The 20660-nt window shown below is 31.7% G+C and overlaps 1 protein-coding gene across 1 annotated transcript; it reads right to left on the bottom strand.

Annotated features, from left to right (window-relative positions):
- Positions 1-12491: 12491 nt before the first annotated feature.
- Positions 12492-19376, bottom strand: LOC143239310 (transcriptional regulator Myc-A-like). The gene is made up of 3 exons (XM_076480242.1): positions 19233-19376; positions 17082-17727; positions 12492-14754 (listed from the first exon to the last, which is right to left on the bottom strand). The coding sequence occupies exons 2-3, from the start codon at positions 17689-17691 to the stop codon at positions 14207-14209; spliced, it is 1158 nt and encodes a 385-aa protein (XP_076336357.1). The 5' UTR covers positions 17692-17727; positions 19233-19376; the 3' UTR covers positions 12492-14206.
- Between the last annotated feature and the right edge of the window lie 1284 nt (positions 19377-20660).

Here is a 20660-nt window from a genome sequence, read left to right as displayed (position 1 = left end):
TTTAAGTAAGGAACTTGTTTGATTGTTAGTATTTAAGTAAGGAACTTGTTTGATTGTTAGTATTTAAGTAAGGAACTTGTTTGATTGTTATTATTTAAGTAAAGGAACTTGTTTGATTGTTAGTATTTAAGTAAGGAACTTGTTTGATTGTTAGTATTTAAGTAAGGAACTTGTTTGATTGTTAGTATTTAAGTAAGGAACTTGTTTGATTGTTTATTTAAGTAAGGAACTTGTTTGATTGTTAGTATTTAAGTAAGGAATTTGTTTGATTGTTAGTATTTAAGTAAAGAACTTGTTTGATTGTTAGTATTTAAGTAAGGAACTTGTTTGATTGTTAGTATTTAAGTAAGGAATTTAATTTAAGTAAGGAACTTGTTTGATTGTTAGTATTTAAGTAAGGAACTTGTTTGATTGTTAGTATTTAAGTAAAGAACTTGTTTGATTGTTAGTATTTAAATAAAGAACTTGTTTGATTGTTAGTATTTAAGTAAGGAACTTGTTTGATTGTTAGTATTTAAGTAAGGAACTTGTTTGATTGTTAGTATTTAAGTAAGGAACTTGTTTGATTGTTAGTATTTAAGTAAGGAACTTGTTTGATTGTTAGTATTTAAGTAAGGAACTTGTTTGATTGTTAGTATTTAAGTAAGGAACTTGTTTGATTGTTAGTATTTAAGTAAGGAACTTGTTTGATTGTTAGTATTTAAGTAAGGAACTTGTTTGATTGTTAGTATTTAAGTAAGGAACTTGTTTGATTGTTAGTATTTAAGTAAGGAACTTGTTTGATTGTTAGTATTTAAGTAAGGAACTTGTTTGATTGTTAGTATTTAAGTAAGGAACTTGTTTGATTGTTAGTATTTAAGTAAGGAACTTGTTTGATTGTTAGTATTTAAGTAAGGAACTTGTTTGATTGTTAGTATTTAAGTAAGGAACTTGTTTGATTGTTAGTATTTAAGTAAAGAACTTGTTTGATTGTTAGTATTTTAAAAAACTTGTTTGATTGTTAGTATTTAAGTAAAGAACTTGTTTGATTGTTAGTATTTAAGTAAAGAACTTGTTTGATTGTTAGTATTTAAGTAAGGAACTTGTTTGATTGTTAGTATTTAAGTAAAGAACTTGTTTGATTGTTAGTATTTAAGTAAGGAACTTTTTTGATTGTTAGTATTTAAGTAAGGAACTTGTTTGATTGTTAGTATTTTAAGTAAGGAACTTGTTTGATTGTTAGTATTTAAGTAAGGAACTTGTTTGATTGTTAGTATTTAAGTAAGGAACTTGTTTGATTGTTAGTATTTAAGTAAGGAACTTGTTTGATTGTTAGTATTTAAGTAAGGAACTTGTTTGATTGTTAGTATTTAAGTAAGGAACTTGTTTGATTGTTAGTATTTAAGTAAGGAAACTTGTTTGATTGTTAGTATTTAAGTAAGGAACTTGTTTGATTGTTAGTATTTAAGTAAGGAACTTGTTTGATTGTTAGTATTTAAATAAAGAACTTGTTTGATTGTTAGTATTTAAGTAAGGAACTTGTTTGATTGTTAGTATTTAAGTAAGGAACTTGTTTGATTGTTAGTATTTAAGTAAGGAACTTGTTTGATTGTTAGTATTTAAGTAAGGAACTTGTTTGATTGTTAGTATTTAAGTAAGGAACTTGTTTGATTGTTAGTATTTAAGTAAGGAACTTGTTTGATTGTTAGTATTTAAGTAAGGAACTTGTTTGATTGTTAGTATTTAAGTAAGGAACTTGTTTGATTGTTAGTATTTAAGTAAGGAACTTGTTTGATTGTTAGTATTTAAGTAAGGAACTTGTTTGATTGTTAGTATTTAAGTAAGGAACTTGTTTGATTGTTAGTATTTAAGTAAGGAACTTGTTTGATTGTTAGTATTTAAGTAAGGAACTTGTTTGATTGTTAGTATTTAAGTAAGGAACTTGTTTGATTGTTAGTATTTAAGTAAGGAACTTGTTTGATTGTTAGTATTTAAGTAAGGAACTTGTTTGATTGTTAGTATTTAAGTAAGGAACTTGTTTGATTGTTAGTATTTAAGTAAGGAACTTGTTTGATTGTTAGTATTTAAGTAAGGAACTTGTTTGATTGTTAGTATTTAAGTAAGGAACTTGTTTGATTGTTAGTATTTAAGTAAGGAACTTGTTTGATTGTTAGTATTTAAGTAAGGAACTTGTTTGATTGTTAGTATTTAAGTAAGGAACTTGTTTGATTGTTAGTATTTAAGTAAGGAACTTGTTTGTTTGATTGTTTGATTAGTATTTAAGTAAGGAACTTGTTTGATTGTTAGTATTTAAGTAAGGAACGTGTTTGATTGTTATTATTTAAGTAAGGAACGTGTTTGATTGTTATTATTTAAGTAAGGAACGTGTTTGATTGTTATTATTTAAGTAAGGAACTTGTTTGATTGTTAGTATTTAAGTAAGGAACTTGTTTGATTGTTATTATTTAAGTAAGGAACTTGTTTGATTGTTAATATTTAAGTAAGGAACTTGTTTGATTGTTAATATTTAAGTAAGGAACTTGTTTGATTGTTAATATTTAAGTAAGGAACTTGTTTGATTGTTAATATTTAAGTAAGGAACTTGTTTGATTGTTAATACTTAAGTAAGGAACTTGTTTGATTGTTAATATTTAAGTAAGGAACTTGTTTGATTGTTAGTATTTAAATAAGGAACTTGTTTGATTATTATTATTGAACTAAAGATCTTGTTTGATTGTTAGTATTTAAGTAAGGAACTTGTTTGATTGTTAGTATTTAAGTAAGGAACTTGTTTGATTGTTAGTATTTAAGTAAGGAACTTGTTTGATTGTTAGTATTTAAGTAAGGAACTTGTTTGATTGTTAGTATTTAAGTAAGGAACTTGTTTGATTGTTAGTATTTAAGTAAGGAACTTGTTTGATTGTTCGTATTTACGTAAGGAATTTGTTTGATTGTTGTTATTTAAGTAAGGAACTTGTTTGATTGTTGTTATTTAAGTAAGGAACTTGTTTGATTGTTAGTATTTAAGTAAGGAACTTGTTTGATTGTTAGTATTTAAGTAAAGAATTGTTTGATTGTTGTTATTTAAGTAAAAAACTTGTTTGATTGTTGTTATTTAAGTAAAAAACTTGTTTGATTGTTAGTATTTAAATAAAGAAGATGTTTGATTGTTAGTATTTAAATAAAGAAGATGTTTGATTGTTAGTATTTAAATAAAGAAGATGTTTGATTGTTAGTATTTAAATAAAGAAGATGTTTGATTGTTAGTATTTCAATAAAGATGTTTGATTGTTAGTATTTCAATAAAGAAGATGTTTGATTGTTAGTATTTCAATAAAGAAGATGTTTGATTGTTAGTATTTAAGTAAGGAAATTGTTTGATTGTTATTATTTAAGTAAGGAAATTGTTTGATTGTTATTATTTAAGTAAGGAAATTGTTTGATTGTTATTATTTAAGTAAGGAACTTGTTTGATTGTTAGTATTTAATTAAGGAATTTGTTTAATTGTTAGTATTTAAGTAAGGAATTTGTTTAATTGTTAGTATTTAAGTAAGGAATTTGTTTAATTGTTAGTATTTAAGTAGGGAAATTGTTTGATTGTTAGTATTTAAGAAAGGAACTTTTTTTATTGTTAGTATTTAAGTAAGGAATTTGTTTGATTGTTAGTATTTAAGTAAGGAATTTGTTTAATTGTTAGTATTTAAGTAAGGAATTTGTTTAATTGTTAGTATTTAAGTAAGGAATTTGTTTAATTGTTAGTATTTAAGTAGGGAAATTGTTTGATTGTTAGTATTTAAGTAAGGAATTTGTTTGATTGTCAGTATTTAAGTAAGGAATTTGTTTAATTGTTAGTATTTAAGTAAGGAATTTGTTTAATTGTTAGTATTTAAGTAAGGAATTTGTTTAATTGTTAGTATTTAAGTAGGGAAATTGTTTGATTGTTAGTATTTAAGTAAGGAATTTGTTTGATTGTCAGTATTTAGGTAAGGAACTTGTTTGATTGTTAATATTTAAAAAAAGAAGATGTTTGATTGTTAGTATTTAAAAAAAGAAGATGTTTGATTGTTAGAATTTAAGTAAAGAACTTGTTTCATTGTTAGAATTTAAGTAAAGAACGTGTTTCATTGTTAGAATTTAAGTAAAGAACTTGTTTGATTGTTATAATTTAAATAAGGAACTTGTTTGATTGTTAGTATTTAAAAAAAGAAGTTGTTTGATTGTTAGAATTTAAGTAAAGAACTTGTTTGATTGTTAGAATTTAAGTAAGGTAATTGTTTGATTGTTAGAATTTAAGTAAGGTAATTGTTTGATTGTTAGAATTTAAGTAAGGATATTGTTTGATTGTTATTATTTAAGTAAGGAACTTGTTTGATTGTTAGTATTTAAGTAAGGAACTTGTTTGATTGTTAGTATTTAAGTAAGGAACTTGTTTGATTGTTAGTATTTAAGTAAGGAACTTGTTTGATTGTTAGTATTTAAGTAAGGAACTTGTTTGATTGTTAGTATTTAAGTAAGGAACTTGTTTGATTGTTAGTATTTAAGTAAGGAACTTGTTTGATTGTTAGTATTTAAGTAAGGAACTTGTTTGATTGTTAGTATTTAAGTAAGGAACTTGTTTGATTGTTAGTATTTAAGTAAAGACCTTGTTTCATTGTTAGTATTTAAGTAAGAAACTTGTTTGATTGTTAGTATTTAATTAAAAAACTTGTTTGATTGTTAATACTTAAGTAAGGAAGTTGTTTGATTGTTAGTATTTAAATAAAGAACTTGTTTGATTGTTAGTATTTAAGTAAGGAATTTGTTTGATTGTTAGTATTTAATTAAAGAAGATGTTTGATTGTTAGTATTTAAGTAAAGATCTTGTTTGATTGTTAGTATTTAAGTAAAGATCTTGTTTCATTGTTATTATTTAAGTAAGGAACTTGTTTGATTGTTATTATTTAAGTAAGGAACTTGTTTGATTGTTAGTATTTAAGTAAGGAACTTGTTTGATTGTTAGTATTTAAGTAAGGAACTTGTTTGATTGTTAGTATTTATGTAAGGAACTTGTTTGATTGTTAATACTTCAGTAAGGAACTTGTTTGATTGTTAATACTTAATAAGGAACTTGTTTGATTGTTAATACTTAAGTAAGGAACTTGTTTGATTGTTAATACTTAAGTAAGGAACTTGTTTGATTGTTAATACTTAAGTAAGGAACTTGTTTGATTGTTATTATTTAAGTAAGGAACTTGTTTGATTGTTAGTATTTAAGTAAGGAACTTGTTTGATTGTTAGTATTCAAGTAAGGAACTTGTTTGATTGTTAGTAATTAAGTAAGGAACTTGTTTGATTGTTAGTAATTAAGTAAGGAACTTGTTTGATTGTTAGTAATTAAGTAAGGAACTTGTTTGATTTTTGTAAGCACAAGTCTACAATGTGATCTATTAGTTCCCTGCCCACTGCAGACATCGAAACCCGATTTTCACCATTATAACTTCTCAGGCCCTACTGTAGGACTTAGGGTAGAATGATTTTATTGGGTTACCATTTTTAATCAGTTCTGAATCAATGTGGTACACTTCTAAAACTTCGAAGTCTACTAATGTGTGTCCACTATGACTGTGTAGATAACATAAGTGTTTACACGTGATCAATTCTGTAGAGAATTTCCATGTGTTTATCAACTTGAACAATTGTTTATTTGCTCCAGAGTTATAAGCTTGGTATCCACCAATAGTATTATAAGTAAGTGTTACAAGTGGGGATGGTGCGTGGTTCATAAACTGGTCATTCGCTCACGTAACTTGGTTACATTAGTAAAACCAAATAACATTTAACGACGTGTTTATAAAACCCAGTGCTATTTCGTTCTCTGAATTATCCACAGAACTGGTAACTGTGTATCATCTTCCTGTACTTATGTTATCAACAAACACTAACAAACTATTACAGAACTGGTCACTGTGTATCATCTTCCTGTACTTGTGTTATCAACAAACACTAACAAACTACTACAGAACTGGTCACTGTGTATCATCTTCCTGTATTTGTGTTGTCAACAAACACTAACAAACTACTACAGAACTGGTCACTGTGTATCATCTCCCTGTACTTATGTTATCAACAAACACTAACAAACTACTACAGAACTGGTCACTCTGTATCATCTCCCTGTACTTATGTTATCAACAAACACTAACAAACTATTACAGAACTGGTCACTGTGTATCATCTCCCTGTACTTATGTTATCAACAAACACTAGCAAACTATTAAAGAACTGGTAACTATGTATCATCTCCCTGTACTTATGTTATCAACAAACACTAACAAACTACTACAGAACTGGTCACTGTGTATCATCTCCCTGTACTTATGTTATCAACAAACACTAACAAACTATTAAAGAACTGGTAACTGTGTATCATCTGCCTGTACTTATGTTATCAACAAACACTAACAAACTACTACAGAACTGGTAACTGTGTATCATCTGCCTGTACTTATGTTATCAACAAACACTAACAAACTACTACAGAACTGGTCACTGTGTATCATCTCCCTGTACTTATGTTATCAACAAACACTAACAAACTATTAAAGAACTGGTAACTGTGTATCATCTCCCTGTACTTATGTTATCAACAAACACTAACAAACTATTAAAGAACTGGTCACTGTGTATCATCTCCCTGTACTTATGTTATCAACAAACACTAACAAGCTATTAAAGAACTGGTAACTGTGTATCATCTCCCTGTACTTATGTTATCAACAAACACTAACAAACTACTATAGAACTGGTCACTGTGTATCATCTTTCTGTACTTATGTTATCAACAAACACTAACCAACTACTATAGAACTGGTCACTGTGTATCATCTTTCTGTACTTATGTTATCAACAAACACTAACAAACTATTAAAGAACTGGTCACTGTGTATCATCTCCCTGTGTTTGAGTTATCAACAAACACTAACAAACTACTACAGAGCTGGTCACTGTGTATCATCTCCCTGTACTTATGTTATCAACAAACACTAACAAACTACTACAGAACTGGTCACTGTGTATCATCTCCCTGTAATTGTGTTATCAACAAACACTAACAAACTACTACAGAACTGGTCACTGTGTATTTTCGAGGAGTTCGTGTTTTTCTTATAGCAAAGCCACAAGGGGCTATCTTCTGTTTCCACCGAGAGGAATCGAACCCCTGATTTTAACGTTATAGATCCGAAGACTTACCGCTGATCTTGCGGAAGACAGCTTTTTGAGGAGTAATTGACTTGCGACACCTATACAATATGTACTATAACTTAAAAGATCAGGAAAATCGACAGACATATAAGTAGCATAAATATTAGTAGTCAAACAGACAGACAGATAAAAGGACAATTAAACAGTTTTACACCACAGTTCATTATGTAAAACTGGTCTCAACACGAGAAGTTCGTATTAAATAAAAGAATCGAGACTTGCGACTACGTTTTGGTTCCTGTTAAGAACAGGCTTATCTTAAAGACAGAAACAGTAAATCAAAACCAATACCTAACAAGAGAAGCTGTATCTGAGATGTTAAACAAATAAAATGTTTCTTATTTTCATATTACTATCGACATTTCAACTGTTTTGGACGTTAAAGATTTGACAAACGCTCTTAAAATATTTTTCCGTGATTCTTCCATCAATATATATAAAACAGAAGGCGATACCTTGGGTGTATAATTACATTTAAGGGGAGGTTGGTAGAGACAGGGATAAGTATTGTTTTTGAATTTCGCGCAAAGCTACACAAGGGCAATCTGTGCTAGCCGTCCCTAATTTAGCAGTGTAAGACAAGAGGGAAGGCAGCTAGTCATCACCAACCACCGCCAGCTCTTGCGGTACTCTTTTACAAATGAATAGTGGGATTGACCGTCACATTATAACGCCGCCACGGCTGAAAGGGCAAGCATGTTTGATGCGACGGGGATTCGAACCCGCGACCCTCGGATTACGAGTCGAACGCCTTACCCCACCTGGCCATGCCGGGGTCGTGGTAAGTAATAATATTAAACCGTCGGATATACACGTCCTTCACTTGTGACATTGGTGGCTTACAAAAATTATAACTATTGGCCGAAATTCCCTATTACGTTTCTCTGTTGTCAAAAGAACACGTTGACGCAACGTCACCAAATTTTGTCCAATCGTGACTATAGGCTACAACAACTTTATAATAACCCGCATGTTTTACCCGCAGCATATTTCAATTTGTTTGAAAATGTCAAAATTACACTTCTTGAGCCAGGCGGACTACTAAAACCAAAACCGTAAACAGACTAGAAAGAGAAAAAATTCGAAACTCGTTATGAAATTAATTGCCTTTCCTAAAACAGGAAATAATTTGAAAAGTTTTCACGTGTTTCAATCTATAACAATTTAGAAACAAAATTAAAATATAATCAAACGCTACTTAAACAAGTTAACCAAATGTACATAAAATATATTCATGAAATTCTAGAAATAGGATAGCAGCACATTGTATTATCAGTAGATTATATTTTAATTTTAGAACACATGTTCATAAAACATGTATTTATTTATTTCTAAACTTAAAAGAAACAAATTAATGTTCAACTTCCGTCATATAACAGTTATTCAACTTTTAACCAATAAGAGAATGAGTTTTTAAATATTTAAAAGTAAAACTTAATCGGAGAGGAATGTCCATCTTTTTATAAATATTAATATTAATTTTATTAATATTACGAATATTAATCACTTCTTAATTATGAAAAAAACAAACCCTTTAAAAAAATAATAAATCGATTTTCGTTCACTATATATATATATTGTTCTGATCTATATTAGTAGCTTGCTAACAAGTTGAAACCAGAATAATAAATATTAAAGTCGCACATACGTCAACTAAATAAAAGCCAAACTTTCAATATTTTACATAACATTAGTTTTATTCGTGGTTACAGCTACATGATACAAACAAACCGTTCTTTCTTTGTTGTTCATTAAATTAAATCATCTATTGTTAAAACTTTAGCTACATGTGACTATCAAACAGTTCTCACTTTGCTGTCCACTGAGATCCCGCTATTATACCTCTCGGTTTACGCAGCAGATAGAGTTATTATTCTGTGATAATTTAAATCAGGAGGTTGAATGACGCATTTTCGCCCTGTAATCGAAAGTGTATTGGCATAATATTCCCTGTGGAAAAGCACGCGTTTCGTCGTGAATATTTTGATAGAAAACTCCTGGTTCCTTGTTTTTTGTGACATTTTTTCAAGTAAGTTAATCTTAAAGAACATTTTCAATCCGAGAAAAATACACATTCGTGTGATAAATAGAGAACAATCCGATCAACTGAAAACGATAAACACGTTCTTGTTCATTTGGTTGGAGACCGAGTCGATTTTACAATTAGTAATATATTAAGTGATACATTAAGTGATATATGCCTAAGAAATAGGATAATGTTTTTATTGCTGTTCTTATTATAAATAGAAAAAAGTTTTGATCTAAATTTAGAAATGTACCACCAAATGAGCAGTTACAGGGTGTGCAGTGTACACTGGAGGTGCAGGGTGTTACATAAACACCAAATAATGTTCTTGCCAATCATATATAATGATTTGTCTACCCTAATTCGATATATTTATAACTGATGTTAAGCTTTTTAATTAAAATTAGCCTGAGGGCGAATTACAGCTATCTTATACCTAACGTTAGAGAACAGTTTGTTTTAACAGGTAATTCAGGAGTTCAAGGTTATCAACATGCCAGTCACAAAGATGTTCACTGCACTGCGCATGGGATACCAATACAGGGTAATCAGGGTCTTCATTAATGTATTTAATACTCAACACGAATTTCCTTATTAATTATGAGAAACTGGCCATAATATGAGTGTACTTACACTAGATGAATCATCTGTACACACTAATATTGAACACGAAACTGGTGTAACAGCTACAATTTATCAAAATGTTCATAACACTTGTTTATATGTACACGAACTTCGTATCACAGCTGTACATTATTATTAACGTTATCCTAATATCATTTCATTCTAGTGTTATAAAAATTAATTGAAGCTGTTTAATTAAGACTAAAAAACAATTATTTTCTATGATGTCTACCATCACACAAGAACTGTCATGTACATAAAATTGGCACCTACTGCGCTCTGTACTGTTTATTGTTACTTCTCATTGGCCCAGACATGTTGATTTTCTTTTTAGTTTGGAATTTAAACTGGTAATACTCTAGTCAACTTTTAAGTTTATTGTTGATAAACAATACATTTGTGGGATGTTAATTATATGAAAAACACTTAAAAACGGATATTTTTATAAACTTATAAATTCCTACCCTTAACTCGGTTTTAGAAGTAACTACACCAGACACATTAAAGTAAATATCACTTAAACATTGTACAGATTGTATTATATCAAATGAATGAAGATCGTTTTTATTAAATAGAAATGCATTCAGGCCACTTTATGATTTTATATTTCGGGCCAAGTTTTTATCGGTGAAAATCTTCAAATCAGTTAAGTGTTAGGTTTTGTTAGTATCTATATCCCAGGTTAACATATGTTACGACTATGGTTGCCTCCTTCAGTTATTTGTAGAACTCTGGTGTGTTAATATTATCTGTGGGTTTTATGCCCAATATAGACCTTTTCTCACCTGTTTAACAGTTTACTTTTTAACTTGTTTCTTTTCAATCACTGACACTTTGATAATATCTCCTTACTCCGAAAGGAGGCTGAATGCTACCTGAACGACTCATCTGTTTAAATTACTCCCACCAGAATACAGTAGTGTCAGCTGTCAGTGAGCGAGTAGACACTAAATTGAAGATACATAAAGAACGCTTAACGTCGCAATTTCTACTGTCAGCAAAACGGGTGCATGCCATGAATCATATGAATGATTATGCACGCGGTAGACTACAGATATGAAGTTCAAAAGCAAGAATCAAAAATACGTTAACCTCGGTTTTATTTACTCCCCGAAACAAAACAGTACAGAAGTGTATTAGGAATTGTTGTTTAATAAACATGTTACAGATTTATCATTTTATAACGTTAAACAGTAGCTAACATTAGCTTCTAGTGAGTTGTTTATTTTTTACTCTTCTTGTTGTGTTTAAACTTCACCTTCTTCTTAACATGAGCGGTTATTTTGGTTTTAGATAACGTTAGCCTCTGTAAATTTAACCTGTTGCTTTTATTGAAAACCTAAAGACCGCATAGTGAACCTATTTCTGTCATTACAAGAATTTACCAGAGGTGAAGTTGTTTGGTTTGTTTTTAATTTCGCGCAAAGCTACTCAAGGGCTATCTGCGCTAGCCGTCCCTAATTTAGCAGTGTAAGACTAGAGGGAAGGCTGATAGTCATCAACACCCACTGCCAACTTTTGAGCTACTCTTATTAACGAATAGTGGGATTGTCCGATACATTATAACGCCCCCACGGCTGAAAGGGAAAGCATGTTGGGTGAGGCGGGGATTCGAACCTGCGACCCTCGGACTACGAGTCGAGTGCCTTAACCACTTGAAGGAAAACCTTGATCACAATTTTGTTTAATCTTACTATGTTTCTGAAATGTAAAAATCCCAGTTCTTTGTTCACTTTTCAACGTCGAGGAGTGATTTCATGTATTTCTCTTGACGTCAATCAAAATGCTCGCGTGGAAATTAATCGTCATTTGTAGTTGTCACCGTGCGACGTGCTCTTCAAGATGAATTTAACGTCACTGACTTCACTTAACACTGCTTTCTTCTTCTGTTATTGTATAATTTTTTTGAAATATACCTCGTGTCCCGATTTCCAGGTAGAAGATAATGCACACAATTTTGTCATTTAGAAACAAATATTGGATTCGTCTATCGTGTAGCGAAATTCAACAGCAAAATAAAGATATGGCAGCACTTCGATTTTTGTTTACATTGAATATGCTCTAGAAACCCACACCTATGTACACCATTCCACCTTTAAATACTAGCAGTAACATTGTAACAGATGTTCTATACTAGGATCTGTCATCTAGTATTTAAAGCAGTGGTTTGTAACAGATGTGCAAAATATTTTTTATAATTCAGTTTTCTAAATTGTAGGTAAAAGACGGTTTACTGTTCTTAAGGTGGTGCACTTTATAATAGATTAATAAAGAGAGAAATTCATTGTAAAAGTTACTTTGAACAAATGTTTTAACGTGAAATAGAGTCCTATAATTTCCACCTCAATATATTAAAGGCTGTAATAATATGTGAACTGTATACCACGTTTTTGTGGTACTGTATGTTTAATTTCCTGAGAATTTTGTGTGTGTGTGTGTGTGTGTGTGTGTGTTTCGTATAGTAAAGCCACAAAGGGCTATCTGCTCAGCCCACCGCGGGGAATTGAACACCTGATTTTAGCGTTGTAAATCCGGAGACATACCGCTGTACTAGCGGGGGGCGGATTTTATTGAATAACCAATCAAACAACAGTTGTATACTATGTATATTTATTTCATAAAAGTTGGTAACAGAATATTGGATATTTGGACATTGCAGTTATCACATAATTTCAGTAAATATCTTTTATGTAGCGCTACTTTTACATAAATATATCCTGAGGTGTAACAAAACATACATTTACTCTCGAACATAACACAAATGAGGTAAAACTTATCTTCCTTCTCTCAAACACTGGAAACTTCAACCAAAGCGTTACGTTCAATGTATCCATTTTAAAGTTGGTTAAAACCGTTAAAAATACATTCTAATGAAGGATTTATTTCAACCAATTACTAGTATCATAACCATACTATCACTGTACTCTCTTTACAGATAATTACACAATTTATACAACAAGGTTCCTTTCGAACTTCCTACCAAACGGATTTCACGAGTTATCACAATATAAATACAAAGTGTAAACCTTAGTGTTTCAGCTTTTTTTCGTGTCTTTAAGGTTTGAAAACTAACAAAAGGAAAACCTTAGATACGGTCACGATAGAATGTCCTACTTAGTACATTTGTTATAGTTTGAAACAGCAAGAAGACTATGTTAAACCTTGTCTTGAGGCATTTAAATCGGTGATCGTGGCTTCACAATACTGGTCTAAAATTTGGCGATACAGAAATAAGACGCGTCACCATAACATAATGACTAAACCTCACAAAATAATTTTCAGTAAAGTCATTAGAACTCATCCGAAAGAACTGAATGCGGTATATGGAAATTTGCAAATATTTACAGTTGTACTAATTAACCAAAACGTTGAGAAAAGAAAAGACGCAAATTTCATGTAAACACTTATATAAATATTAAAGCCAGTAACTTCCGGGCTCTTCTGAAGAAATATAAAACGAACTTCAATTTGACTGTCTGGCAAAACACCGTCGTTGGTACAAACGATCCATAAAAAGCATAAAAAAACAAAACTAAACATACTTAAAACACAGTTTACATCACTAAACAATTATGACTTAACATATCAGTGCTCAAATTATGAAATTAATGTTTTACCGTTAGATGTCTCTAATGCTACAAATGAAACTGGTATTAACCAATTTCTCATTTTTACAAAGATACGTATTTAAAACATTAAATACAAATTCAGCAAACGTAAGTTTCGACTTCATACATTTGTTCGTCATTTCAAAAATAACTTTACTAATAATCAATCACCATCGTACGAAGTTCTATTCAATCAAAAGATAACGGGTTAGATAGCACACCGTACCTTTAACGAAAAATTATGGTTTTAGGGTCTAAGTTTCATATTTCTAAACATCAACGTTAAATAAAAACTAGTTAACCTTTCTTGACAACCTTCCATACAATTGCAATCCGTGCACCACAAGGATTATATTTACCTCACGTACTAATCGTATATAAAAAAAATCTAATTTCTTCTCTAATTCATACAAACCTATGTATGACAGCCGTACGTCAGTTAACACTAACGTACAAAACAATAATAAACCTATGCAACTATGCAGACTAGCGACATCTCAACAATACATTTGGGACAAAAAAAAGTAATTGAACTGTTTTACCAAAATATTTAAAAAATAAGCCTACAGAATTCAACAATGAAATTTCCAAGGCACAACTAACTATACGTATCACCTGTTTAAGAGGGTTCTAACGAGTCATTTATACAAAACCAATTCCAGCTTCTTACTGGAAGAGCAACCTCATCACACTTTAAAAACTAGATACGTCAACCTTTCAGTAAAACTAAATCGTTAAAGTGCTCTTCTGTAGTCGTTGTAACCTCCTCTGTAGTTTGCTTCTTCTACGAATTAAGGCTTGTACAGTCCTCTCGAGTTGTTCACCAGAACTAGTGAGTTTATTCGTATAGGCAGTTGCTCGTTTTAATATAACAACTTTCGGGGCTTTAGGGTTATCGCGGAGGTCGGGAACTTGTTCACGTAGGGACTGAAATGCTGACCTGAGCTCGTCTCTTCGCTTTCTCTCCATGCTATTGTGTTCCTTTCGTCTTACAGGGTCCTCGAAGTCTGTAACATGTAAATTTGTCCTCGATATCGAATCACAACACCGAACTTCGGCACCATTAGCACTTTTCTTCTTCGATTTCACAGGAACCACTGAATTACTCGAAAATCCGGTATTCTTGCTACTGGAGTCCGGAACTAGACGTTTTACCGGCTGGGTGGTTAGCACTAGCCGCCCCTTCCTGATTCCACAGGCCAATCTCCTTGGAAGTTGGTTAGATGTGGTCAACTGTGGAACCTTGTCTACCGAGACCACGTCTATTTCTTCATCTAAAATAAACAATAAACTAAATATTTCCTAAACCCGTTCTACCTCAAAAAAAAAGTTATTGATTATATTTAGCACGTCTTAAGTGTATATAAATCCAACAAAACTTTAACACAAATGTTATAACAGATAACCTTACACACGTTGTATAAAGCTCATTTTATTCTCAATTCGACAACACACTACCACCTACCTACACCTGTTTCTTGTACTATCAGAAAAAAGGAGATAGATATTTAATTAATGTTACTCTGTAACAGCTATGTCAAGGTGAGATCTCAACCCAGGGTGACAAACTGGTGAACAGGTCGCGATCCCTAGCCTACATTATAACAGTCAATACTTCCAACATTAGAACTAACCCTTTGCCTATTATCAAATTAATAACAAGTTCAACGAGACTTTAGTATGCTAACATTAACGGTACCGGTAATGTATTTTTGACACCACAGGTCCCTGTCCTTGTAATGTGTGGTAAGGACTTTAGATCTTTCTCGATCAATCTTCACAGTCAGGGCCGGATTATTAATTAGGCACAGTGCCTACGAAAACTACGGGCCCATGAAAACTGTCCCTTAAGTTAATCTTAAAGGGCCAAAAAAATCAAACACAAAATGATGAAACATTTTACTGTAAAAACTATAACATTAAGTTATATGATATATTTGTGTATATATACACACACTGATTTCTGTTATCACATTCACATAAATATACAGCCGATATTTAACTACACTATATTAACACACAAACAGCAAGTATACATCATACGCATATAAATATTTAAAATTCAAACAGGAATTTATATATCTAGAATTTACTTAAATTTTGGTTTAACTTATACGTCTGACAGGGCCTACGAGCAGAAGGTACCTAGGCCCTATGATCGTCTTGATCCGGCACTGCTTACGGTACCGACCCGTCTGAGTATTTATTTGATAAATGATTATTGTACTTAGGACAAAGTAGCTATTATTTCACAAATATTTACTTACATAATAGTTAATATTAAGCCTGCCAGTACCAGTTTTTTACATATGGTTAATTAACAAATCTCTTAAATTCCAGACTTAAGTTCAAACAAGATCCGAGTGGTGTGAACTACAGGCTGAAAACCTGTTTTTGAAGCCCATGGTGGGCACAGCACGGAGTCCATTGTGTCTAACTACACACAACTGTGTCACAATACTTCCGTAATTACTTCACTTTCACTCTTTAGAACCAGGCGTATGTTTGCCAAAAATATTAAGTGATTAGATTTACGTTTTAACCTATTACCACTGTTTTGCCAAAATATTTTTTTTCTTAATTACATGTGTCATATATACGGGTTCGCCTGTGTTTGCTTTAGTTTAGAACAACACAGGCGCCAATGATCTTTAATAGTGTCCTCGATTGCCAATAGATGGCAAGGTAAAAATGTGAAGCCTCACTTTTGTGTGTGTGTGTGTGTGTGTGTGTGTGTGTGTGTGTGTGTGTGTGTGTTTGGAAAGCAAAGCCACATTGGGCTGTCTGCTGAGTCCACCAAGGGGAATCGAAGTTATTTTTAAGACTAATCTCATAAAATATGCTTGTATTCTGATCACACAGCTATCAAATGGTACTTGAACATGCTTACAACCAACCAGGAATCCATACATAAATGTTAAATAAATTACATTCAACAACAACAGATTTAAGTTAATTTACGTTTTTATAATTTTTGCTACGAGAGAAAACCAGATATACCTAAATACAATGTCATATCAATTTACTGCGAATTTTATATTTTTCACAACTACATTAAAGTTTGCTGAATTTATTTTTCGATTTACAGCAGTAAAATAGAAAAACATCCAGAAAAAAATAACTATCCCATATTAGTTTATGGTGCTAATTTCTAAACGTTCTGTTGTCCCTTCCCGTATAACTTATGCTGATATTCAAAACATGGGAAAAATTGAAATTGTGTAACATTTGAAGTCACCGTACTACAGTAACACACGAATATTAATTTTTCGTTTAAATCAATGCCAACATCATGGGCACCCAATACTGCGTCATCTTTCAACATCTGGTTACAGACAGAGCAACAATGAGAATTTTTAACAGTATCACATACTCTCAAATTATGTTGTTTTGAACTAAGCACAAAGCTACATAATGAGCTATCTGTCCTCTGCCCACTACAACATTCTTCGCTCCATTATTTGCTACCTATCAATCTTTTAAAACAGAGCAGAAATTGTAAATAATATAAGGCCTGAACATTTACATTTTTTACATTAGATGCGAGAATTATTGTTCTATATTGTATAAACAGTTCAACTCTTAGATGTGATTTTATTACCTGAATCAGATAAGGCGTCGAAATTTTCCTTGCAATTATTCTCACTTCTGGATGAAGCTGGCGTGCCTTTTACAGGCTGAAAATAACTGTGGTCACTTAAAAAAGGGCCTGCATTACAAGGTAACACGGAAGAGGGATTAATACAGTTTCTCGGAAGTTCTTCCAATGGGGTCAAAGGTCGATACGTTTGTTTATTTCTTGATACTTGCGCGCGGTCCACGGTGGTTGCACGTGAAATATCCACAACATTAAGATTGCTTTTTCTACAGCAGATTTCTGAACAGCGACCAGACCACATGCAATCATGCCGTAGTTCAGTTTTTAAACCTTCTCTTATTAACGCAACATCACTACAATGTGGTCCAGTCCATGAAATATCATCTAACTCTTCTTCAATACATAACGACTGCTCGCATTTCGTTGGAAGTGCAAGTTCGTAGTTAACTTCATTGTCTGGGGACAAGGGAGGTGTTAAAAAGTCGAATTTTTTCCAGATATCTTCACTGGGCGTCGATGTTTTATAAAATTCTTCAGTTTCCGCTGAAAAACAAGAAAGGTCGTCTTCGAGGGAGGTAGAAATACCCTTCACTGTATCCAAAATAGATGGCATGTTTATTCACAATCTCATGTTCCGAGTCAAAACAACCTGTAGGAGACGAACAAGACATTAACATGTTTCTTTTACAAGTCACGTTATACATAAAAATTCGGAATATTTTTAGCAAAAATTGAAATGGAGTTAATCCTAAGGACACACATGACTAAAGACCTTAATTCACTTCCCAAAATTATCTCTTTGAAACTGCGTGATTGCATCCCTTGTAATCAAAAATTTAAATGTTTGCCGCAAGGCCTACGGAATTATACAATTGCGTGTGCGTTATTTTCGCGTACTCTTAACACTATTTTCCTGTAATCATGCGCAGTTAATAGTTTGATATGCATATATGAAACCAAGAAGTTTCCGGCGGTTATCACCCGACAACCGCATATTTCCTGAAGAGTGTTGAATAGACTCTGGGACTTCTCTAACTTTTATATCTATGGCTGGGTATAAGTTTGAGGAAAACGATCAGCTGTTGTTTCTCTTGTACACGTTTCCTTTGTTATCATCCCCTAGTTTTATCAAAATTTAAAGTTTTGAATATTGAATGTCTGTAAACTGCGCTCTCCACGTAGGTATACTAAGTTGAATACTTTATATGGCTGAAAGCCTAAAAAAATGTCACGATTTTTATGTTGAATATTGACGCCACAAAAATTATTGTACTTAAGTTATGAAATAACAAAAATTAAAGGCATTTGAATTTGTTTTGAATGCTAAAACATAACATATCCGCTCTCTTATCTTTCCATAAAAAGTTCACATATTGAACAGACTTGTTACAGTGAAAGGGTTACTATGAAACGTGACAATCTGAAGTACACTTCAGAATAGAATGGACGCGTGTGGTTGGCGATATAATACGGTAAGAATGACAGTATAAAAACTAATTACCAAAAGAATAAACTATTAAGTAACAACTTAAAAACTTTCCAAATCATTTCCTTTTATTGTTAAAAAAGGAAATATTGGGAGCCTCTACTCATCAACCAGTAACGAATAAGAATCATCAAAATCCTGTAAAATCAAGTTATAGATTATTACTCCGAAAAGTGTGCATTTCTAATGGATAAGGCAAATTTCTCGAGTGTTTACAATTATGATTATCATGGGAAAGTTTTACATTAGTTTATAGTCTTGCAGAACTTAACCGTTAAAAATCACAAACGAAGACTGGATATTTAAATCGCGCCTTATCCCTAAGGTTGAACACCGAGACAAATCCCACACCAGGTGGAAGTATTTCAGTTTCAACATATTCGTTTTACCATTAAAGTTGTACAATATTAAAACTGTACACAATTATTTACAAATACCATCATTATTTAACGTAGATTATGTAAGCCTAGGGTAGTTACTAATATAAGTGATGCTTCCTACGTCTACTTCAAATATCGTCGACCTTACGTGTCGATCATGCATCATCCAGAACACATTCACCGGCCGGCAAAATGTTGGCACGTGTCGTAGTTGACAGCATTTTAAATAAAAGATTGCAATAAAGGGAAGAAAAATACTTAATAAAGGATATATAATGAAATACTCACTTGTTACTACAGTAAAACGAAGTCAATTTACGTTGATTTTCTGGAAAAATACCAAACAGTTATGAACGCTTCAACAAACAAATTCTACCAGCAACCTTCCCCTGCCACACTACACCTCTAACTGCATTGCCTCACCAGGTTACAACGTACTAAAAGATTTCTCTGCGGAAAATGTATCCTTACACTCGCGCTCAAACAAACAGATATACGGTATATTTGGACTTAGAACGTACTTTTTAGTTCTATTATTTTTGTGTTTTATAGTATAAGAGCAGTTGTTTGGCGTGTATATCAATATTTACCATATTACTCAACAGTACGTAGGAACTATTTATTACCATCGTATATATATAAAACTGCATTGCAAATATTCGGTCGCGTACGCGCGAAACCAACTGTCGATTCTCTCTCGAAACACGTGCTCTTTTACTAGAATGGTTGAGTAAGTGTAGTTTCCAAAAATGTATAGTGTAGGTAGCGCGGTTGGTTACTTGAGATGAAAACAGGTTCTCGTATTTCATAGAAACTTGTGTCTTTGGTGCCCTTTTGTTACAGGAGGATAAAAAATAAACTAAGTTGTGACGAACCCCTTGTAATTGACAGATTATTAACGATTACTTTGGCTCAGTTTTAAACAGATAGAGACGTATTATTGTTATAATAAAAATATATAATTTATGTATGTTTTGTTATAGTTGTTTTAGTGCTATTATTTTAAATTAAAATAATTTTTCCCCACATATACAGTACACACATTATATGGTTGTAGAACTTACCGTACGATAACTAATTTTCCAGACTTTTCTCATGTTTGAATCTTTGTCCTTATCTATCTCTATTTGTATATTAGGGAGTTTTGATTGAATAAATACATTATATTTTTAGAACGACCAAGAAATTCAGTTTTACTTGTGTTTAGTTCACATATCTGACAATGTAAGATGAACTGTTATATGATAAAAATATAAGTTAAAAATATTTGATTTATTTTCAATATAACTGATATTTTCCGTTAGTTTGAACGTTGCTGCATTTTTTGATGAGACATACATTATGAGTTTCTTCTATTTAATAATAAAACTGTTCTATCACAACCTCTATCCTACTTATGTATTATGCATAACCGATGAATAAGGATTTAACAATAGATATTTTGCAAGCTTGTTAAACCTAACTATTTGAATATTATTAAGAGATGTTTTTGGTTTTGTAATATGTAAATATTCTTGCTGTAACACATTCGTAATATAGAATTGAATCTTTATCTAAGTTTCTTTTACAGTTCAGTAGTCCAGTCCAGGTTTACTGCACGTTCTTCCTGTAAAGGGTACACTCAGCTTTCAGTGACGTTAATCCTGACCTTGGGCAGTTACATGTACATGGTCAAGGCTCATGCAAGTGTTAAGTGGCCAGTACAATTGGCAATTT

Source organism: Tachypleus tridentatus, chromosome 13, assembly GCF_004210375.1.
Source record: "Tachypleus tridentatus isolate NWPU-2018 chromosome 13, ASM421037v1, whole genome shotgun sequence".
Taxonomy (NCBI): domain Eukaryota; kingdom Metazoa; phylum Arthropoda; class Merostomata; order Xiphosura; family Limulidae; genus Tachypleus; species Tachypleus tridentatus.
The sequence above is the reverse complement of the archived record's forward strand: the minus strand, read 5'-3'. Positions and strand labels throughout refer to the sequence as shown.

What these genes read in the sequence shown, in the direction of transcription:
- LOC143239310 (XM_076480242.1), bottom strand. Translation starts at nt 17,691, where the DNA reads ATGCCATCTATTTTGGATACAGTGAAGGGTATTTCTACCTCCCTCGAA. An exon ending in CGACGCCTTATCTGATTCAG is followed by an intron (nt 14,755 to 17,081) that starts GTAATAAAATCA and finishes TGTTTATTTTAG; the next exon opens with ATGAAGAAATAGACGTGGTC.